Source organism: Enhydra lutris, unplaced genomic scaffold (assembly GCF_002288905.1).
Source record: "Enhydra lutris kenyoni isolate GAN:26980312 unplaced genomic scaffold, ASM228890v2 scaffoldscaffold1, whole genome shotgun sequence".
Classification (NCBI taxonomy): domain Eukaryota; kingdom Metazoa; phylum Chordata; class Mammalia; order Carnivora; family Mustelidae; genus Enhydra; species Enhydra lutris.
The window spans coordinates 13219541-13227521 of record NW_019154085.1 but is presented as its reverse complement, the minus strand read 5'-3'; the positions used below and the strand labels follow the sequence as shown (position 1 = coordinate 13227521).

The window sequence follows — 7981 nt, the reverse complement described above, 5'->3', positions numbered from 1 at the left end:
ACCAAACCTCACTTATATTCCAAAACTGTATCAAGACCACGGGAAGGGCCTGAAAGTTTGAGGTCTCCCACCTGGGAGGTGGGCTGAGGGCTGGAGGGCTGAGGGAGGTCGGAAGCCCAGTTTTCTCACTCCCTTTGAACCGAGAACCGTTCCTGCACACGTCGCTCGCACAGGAATCCTCCTCTCCGGGTCTGACTCTGAGCACGTGACACAAGATCTGCATGATTCAGGGGTTTTGGTTCTGCTTTCGTTTTGGCTTTAAAGGAAGAGAAGCTCCAGCATATTTTGGGCGCTGAGGGGAATGATTTGGGCAAGAAGGGAGAGTTGATAGAGGAGGAAAGGGAGGAAGGGCTCCAAGAGTGGCGTCCTCGAGTGAGCGGGGTGGGACAGTCCTGCACATGAGAGAAACACAGACTCTTGGGAGAGGCACAGACTGGACTGTGCAGCCGCTGTCGACAGGGGAGAAAGCAGTAAACAGGGTCAGGGTGCGATCTCGGTGGTGGAAGGTGGAACTCCTATCAGATTACCTCCCTTATGGGGCGCCTGAGTGGCTCAGTGGGTTAAGCCTCTGCTGTCAGCTCAGGTCGTGATCTCAGGTCCTGTGATCGAGCCCCACATCAGGCTCTCTGCTCAGCGAGGAGCCTGCTTCCCCCTCTCTCTCTGCCTGCTTGTGATCTCTCTCTCTCTCTGTCAAATTAAAAAAAAAAAAAAATTACCTCCCTTAGTGAAGCCACTGAGACCGTCAACGTAAAGTGAGGTGAATGGAGGATGACAGAGGTCTGAAAATTCTAAAGAAAGTGTCAAACAGACTGAGGAAGCAGAGGGGGACATAACCAGGAAATGTTACAGGATTCCTGAGAACCACCAAAAGCCTGTTTGAAGTCTATGGTCATTGGTTTTCTTTATTCTTTTTTTTTTTTTTAAAGATTTTATTTATTTGACAGAGAGAAATCACAAGTAGGCAGAGAGGCAGGCAGAGAGAGAGGAGGAAGCAGGCTCCCCACCGAGCAGAAAGCCCGATGCGGGGCTTGAACCCAGGACCTGGGATCATGACCTGAGCTGAAGGCAGCGGCTTAACCCACTGAGCCACCCAGGCGCCCCTGGTCATTGGTTTTCAATGAGACCAGTCTGCAACACTTATATTTTTACACCAACCTCAACCAAGAATTCTAGCACAAACTGGGGGTAAGCAGGCATATGAGATCACCCAGAGCTTGGATCCTGACCCACGAGGAGGAATGCAGGAAAGGCAAGGGTGTCAAGGTGGGTGTGACAGAGCTGAATGAGGACACCTGGGACTCCGGTTGGATAAAGAGGAAGGGAAGAAGTGAGCAGTGGTGTTGACATTGGAGAAATGGCAGATAGGATCGATGGACTATCAGAGGTCCCAGCGGCCCTGAAGACTGTCGGGGCCAGGGTCCTAGAGAAAGTGAGATGGAATGGGAGCAGGCAGCTGTCAAAAATGTCTGCAGCTGAGGTTGTGGGTAGAGGTACAGATATTGGTAATGACAGAGTTTACTGGATGCAGCACTGGGAGGACATGGTGGTTAGGCTGATTTAAAGGTGGTGGGGAAGCTCAGGGACAAATGCAGAGTGATATCATGGGAAAGTGTACGCCAAAATGGAATCATAAATGAATTAACTCTTCTTTGTGTGTTCTTCTGCTTTCCAAATATTCCACAATGTGCATATGTTACTACCAATGTAGGAATCAAAGATACTACTCAAAGGTAAAAAGGAAAAAAATCCCTTTATTTATTGGCCATACAATTACTACTATTTACAAGGAACCATCCACAAATCTCATAGTTATTCCCATTGTAGGGTTGTACAAATATTTCCAGGCATCTCACAGAATCATTTAAAATGAGACCGAACGAGAGATCTGAGTTTCACAGTGTATGTGCTTTGTTTCAAGAAATGCTCACTTTAAAATACACATGTATTTTGTAGTTGCTGTATTTGCATTTGCATTAAGAAATCCCTTCAATTATCTCTGGGATTCAGAGGTGGGAGCACTGGGCATTTGGTGGACAGAAATGCAGCCAAAAGTTATCCTGAAAACCTCTTTTGTATTCTCTTTGGGCAATGTAAAGATATCACTTGTACAAAAATAGATTTAAAGAGTAAAAATTCATACAATTTCAAAATTTCAACAGAAGAAAAATCCTTTTAAAAATTCACATATGCAAAAGTTATGTTACAAAGTGGTTGTTTATACTGGCAAATCAGTCTTTCCTTAAACAAGGAATTTCTCCTCCTACTTTTAAAAAAGGATTTCATTTTCAGAAATGTAGCTGCTGTTGAAAGATACAAATGTGTCTTGCCCACAAATGTGATATTCTTACCACATCCTTAAAGGCAAACTACAGACTTGTGAGGAGAGCCAGACCCTACCGGAAACAAAGTAACTCGTCACAAGCAGCATGTGCTTTACTGGAAGATAGTTAAGTAGGTTGTAAGCAGGTTCAAATCACAAAAGGGAAAAGGACAATTAGGGCTGGTCTCACGGTGAAACCAGATGGCAAGGATGCAAAACAGGAGATATACACGATTCCAAGTCCTTCCATTTGACACCGAAGCCTGGACCGTGGGTTCTCTAGCGAGGGTCCTTCCGAACTCCCAAAGCCATGGCTTTTGCGTGTAGTGTGAGTTCCCTCCACTGAGTTAAGCAGGGGCAGAGGGATGGTGGACTAGGGGTCTGTCACGGCTCGAGAGGATGGACTGGCGCTTGTTCCAGATGGATTAACTACTGGTACCTGCCAACAGGTCAGAGGACCTTTGGCCCTGAACCCTAATCTATGATACATTAGAGAGTTCGAGGTAAAGTTCATCACTTCCTGGGGGCACTGGGCTGCGGGCACAAAAGTTATTTGTCCGTGCTAAAATACGAAGTGATCATACAGAAGAGACAGGATCCACTCTAGTAACTGAAGATTATCACCAAAAAGAAATTACAGCATTTCAAACGGCAGGTGGAAGGCTCATAGACCCTGAGAATAAATCCACAAACCACCAAGGACCTGAGAATTCCAGGCTAAGAATGTGACTAAATCACTCAGAAGTTATCGGTCCAGGAAGATTTTAGGACTCAAGTACAGCACAAAAGTCACCTACAAAATGAGGTCAACTTCTCATTTGGTCTCCCACCGTGGAGACCAGGTCACTGGAAGAGGGCTGCTGTTCAGTGGTACCCCCCATAGTGTTATACTGGTCAGTGTCTGCTCTGACGATCAGTAACCACACTGGACCTGCTGCCTGTCTGCACCACCCGAGCCCTGGCTAAGGGGAGCCCTGGTGATATCAAACAGGCCCACGAGCATGGCGAGGCCCCACAGCAAAGGCCAAGAGGATGCTGTGGTGACTAGTATCTCTAATAATAAACACCAGTAGTAGTACTATTAAATAACTAACACTTGCATAAGATTCCATAAAAAGTTTCTACATCTGGAAAGTCCCTTCATCTGGTTTGGTCAAAGCCAAACTTTTGAGAGAAAAAAAAAAAAAAAACAGAAAAGAGAGAAAAAATTAACTATAGCTCTCGTAGGGTGAGCACAACAAGGCAAAATGTACAGAAGACTTCACTCGGTCTGCGCATTTCATTCGTCAATGTCTAGGCAGACCGTGTCTATAGCCACTGCCATATACCTGGGACCAAATCCCCTCCTGTGATTCGCTCTAAATCCCCAGACACACAGACACACACACACACACACACACACACAGACAAGGGACAAGTGTGTACACACTCCATTTAGGAGAAACGACTGAAGGATGGGGTGCTCCTGGTGTCCACATCTGCTCGTCTGACTTGAGGTCATCAACGTCTAGTGACTCCTCAGGACTTGCCGGAGAGCTCTGAAAAGCAACTTGTGGGCTGAATTTAACCTTGCGTTAGGCTCTAAGATCCAGCACAACAGAAATATGGAATAGACCCACGGGACCGGGGGGACCTCGGCATCGAACCCCAAATGTCGCTGCTGAAGGAGAGTTCCTTAGCGGTGTTTTTCACAGCCGAGTTCAGAGCCAAGAGCTGGCCTATTGCTGCTGGGGACACTGTGAATCAGTGAGGGCAGAACCAGTGTTTCCCTCAGAGGACCTCAGTGGGGACTGCTAGAGTGACTTGTTGCAACGATTCAGCTGGAATTAGACGCAAAGGAACTCAAATTCTGCTGTTTCCGTTGAGGTTACTGCCACCTAAAGGTCTTCTATGTACCTCACATCAACTGCACGTAAATGGAGAGATACATAATATATTTATTATAATATACATATATTATATATTCCTCTAAATCCCTATCTTAAATAGGTCATTTGTCTCTACTCCATAGATAAGGCTTGAAAAACCAGCTGGATTTAGTGTCTCAGAGCAAGGGGGTCACAAGACCAAAGGGAAACCCCAGGCTTCCCTGTCCAGATTCTTGGCTTTTCGTTTTGAACCACACCATCCTTCACTCGCGGAGTTTTATGAAATGGCTAAAAGCTGCGTATATTCAACTGGGCAAAGATTAATCACCAGCCATTAGTTCTGACTTGTACGAACACTGGTTCTGGAAGATCATTCTGACGTGTGCATTTGGGCTCCTTTCCGTGGCAAAGCTACATTCAAACCCATGTAATGATTTGCTCCGTCCATGTCATTACAAGTGTAAAAAACTTATATGAATATTTCTCCCAGCAAATACCCCACAAATTAATGCGACTTCCACAGGATTCACTACAAAATAGGGCATCACTGAGAGTGATGTGTCCTCATTCCCTGACATCTTTCATGAACTTCTGCATATCCAAGGAAACATTCCTAAAGCCCTGCTGGGTCCCATGACATCCCAGTTCCCTCCAGTGGGAAATCAGATCCTGTAAACAGTAACAGTCTGGGGGACGGTAGTGAATCTCTTTGGCCTCCTGGGGCCCTAACTTCTTCGTCTGGGAATAAAGGCCTTAAGGAGAGGACATTCACCCTCCCTCCTTCAGGAGCTGCAAAAGAAATTCCTCTTGAAATTGAAAAAGAAAAAAAAAGTTCACATAAATAAAGATATTCACAACCTTAATGTAAAAAATATCAGGGCTTCTAAGTAGAACCACACGCCCCAAGGCACAGCCAGACAAGTCTCTGACTGAGGACAGAACGACAGCCCCCGTGAACAGCTTCAGACCGTCAGGCTGCCGCTCTCCTCCATCCTTTGGGCCAGAGGAACAGAGCACGTGGGTGACAAGGAGGGGCCGTTGACCGCAGTCGGCCCAGCGCAGCCACCGAGACACCCCTGGCCAAGAAGGACGCACGATAGTGCAGACTGAGTCCGGATTCAAGCCTCACAGGAAGCTGGCACCACGCATCTGCGCGTTTTTTGACAAATGAGACAAACCCATCCCCTTCTTTGCTTTAGTCGGCTTGACGTGAATGTTCTGTCATTGGTATCTGAGACATTCTGCCCAACATGGGGTTAACCTCACACTGTAGGGTCTCTGCTCCCAGAGTGGTCGAGTGTGTGTCTCTTCATTCAGGCGGTCAGCACTCTGGAGCCGAGCCTGTACCCACGCCGAGGGAAACAGCTCGTGCAGGAATACCTTCCTTACACTAAAGCAGGAAACGGGCATCGTACAGGCCAAATTTCCACCTGGGCCGGTGTGCGGGAGAGGAGCCTTGGGAAGGGGAGAGCCGTGCGTGCTCTCTACCATTAGCCAGGGTCCAAAACAAGGCCATGCAGAGGGGACGCAGGGCGATAACAAGCGGTGGGGGTGGGGTGGGTCAGGTAGATAGTAATCGAGCTCAGCTAAGGCTAAGGACAGTGGTTCTTGGAGCTCAAAGGAATCTTAAAACGTACCTGGTTCCACCTTTTCCCTCACGGATGCACAAACCAAGGCCAAGCTGCCTTCCCTCAGGGCACACAACTAAACCCAAGACTACCATACGAAGCTTCAAGAAAGAAAGTGTTCTAACATTCAGGCTTGTCAAAAAGAAAAAAGAAAAGAAAGAATTTGCCGCGTCAGAAAATAGGGTATTTCCAGTCACTAGAATGACAGACAGAGGTCAGCTCACCGTCTGTCACGGATTCCTGCGAGGGGCGGGAGGCTGGCATGGCTGACCAAAGCTTCCTTTCAAGTCAAAGAGCCAACAGGAACTCTCTCTTACTAACGTCTTTCCGGGGGCACAGGGAATACTAGCTTCTTCCGTAGGGTGAAGGCAGGCTGGGGCATCTGTTTCCATTTTCCTTTACTGTCTGCTTTTTGACTCACATCATTGTTGACAGCGGTGAGGATGGACAAGATATCTTCATTTCTGCAGGCAGATGAGGAAAAAATATTTGCAATCAGGAGACAGAAATCACATCATAGGAAGGTCCTAGAAAGAACCCTAAAGCATGGGGCTTCTTCCTAGCTTAACAGGCCAAGATTCTAACCGGCATCCTGCCACATATAAAGCAATGCCTATTTCAAAGTTGAAAAAAGAAATGCTAAATTATATGAAGTTTTTGGCTCTACATTTAGTATTTAAGAACACTATCACAGTCACATCTTGCATTTTCATACTTTAAGATTTTATTTATTTATGAGAGAAAGCAAGGAGAGGGAGAGCACCAGCAGGGGAGCGGCAGGCAGAGGGAGAGGGAGAAGCAGGCTCTCTGCTGAGTATGGAGCCCAACGTGGGGCTCGATCCCAGGACCCTGGGATCATGACCTGAGTCAAAGGCAGATGCTTAGCCGACTGAGTCACTCAGGCGCCCTTTTTTTCTTGTCTTTTTTTTCTTAACAGCAATCTACACCCAATGTGGGGGTTGAACTCATGGCCTTGAGATCAAGAGTCTCATGTACTTCTCATTGAGCGAGCCACACACTACATTTTAAGGCACTTGGTCCACAGAGGAAGTCTGTATATAGTTATATGTATTTTTCCACATTTCTCCTCCAAGCTGTGGATATATAGAGAGAGATAGATGATACATAGATAGATGTTAGAGAGATAGATAGATAGACGGATGGATAGGCGGGTGATAGAGAGAGACCCCACTATTAAGAATGCCCTCTCTGGGGAGGCCTGGGTGGCTCAGTCGGTTAAACGTCTGCCTTTGGCTCAGGTCATGATCCCAGGGCCCCAGGATCGAGTCCCCCATCGGGCTTCCTGCTCAGTGGGGAGTCTGCTTAGATTTCGCTCTCCTTCTCCCTCTGCCCCTCCCTCTGCTCATCTCCCCCCCACCAAATAAATAAATGAAATCTTTTTAAAAATTCCACTGCAAGTTCAGAGGAAAAGGACCACTTCCTGCTGGGAGGAGGAGACACCCCAGAGGAGGTGGCTTTGAGCCTGGGCTTGTAGGATATTTAGCATTTCCCAAAATGTTCCAGGGCTGGGCCATTCGTATCCTTGGAAGCAAAGCACAGGCTCTGGAGATAGAGCTCAGGGGTGAATCATGGCTCCATACCTTGGTAACTGCGAGGCCACAGGCAAGGCGGCTTACCTCACGCTACATTCCCCGTGCCTCAGTGTTCCCAGCTCTAAACTACGGACTCTGACAGGACCCATTTTAGGGGCTACATGAGAAGAAACGAGGTGATTTACAGCACATAAAACCCTGGCCACAATATGCCACTGACCATCCTTTTTACTGTCATTAGTATTACTACTACTTCTCCTCACACGATTGCTACTTTCAGGTGGGAATGCAGGCCCTGCCCGGTTCTCAGTCCTCACATCCTGTCTCCCACCAGCTGGGCCCCCCGCTCCCTGGCTCGTTCTGCGGCTGACTCCTTCCTGTCACTCAGTCTCACTTACAAGATCACCTCTAACGGGGCACCTGGGTGGCTCAGTAGGTTAAAGCCTCTGCCTTCGGCTCAGGTCATGATCCCAGGGTCCTGGGATAGAGCCCCATATCAGGCTCTCTGCTCAGCGGGGAGTCTGCTTCCCTTCCTCTCTCTCTCTGCCTGCCTCTCTGCTTACTTGTGATCTCTGTCAAATAAATAAATAAAATCTTAAAAAAAAAAAAAAA

General features: G+C 47.4%; 1 protein-coding gene across 1 annotated transcript in view; it reads right to left on the bottom strand.

Annotated features, from left to right (window-relative positions):
• Nucleotides 1–1738: 1738 nt before the first annotated feature.
• Nucleotides 1739–7981, bottom strand: part of LOC111141157 (caspase 10) — a 31287-nt gene continuing 25044 nt past the window's right edge. Inside the window, exon 7 of the mRNA XM_022493522.1 lies at nt 1739–6280. Coding sequence (XP_022349230.1) covers nt 6133–6280 — 148 coding nt within the window. The 3' untranslated portion in view covers nt 1739–6132. The remainder of the gene's footprint in view (nt 6281–7981) is intronic.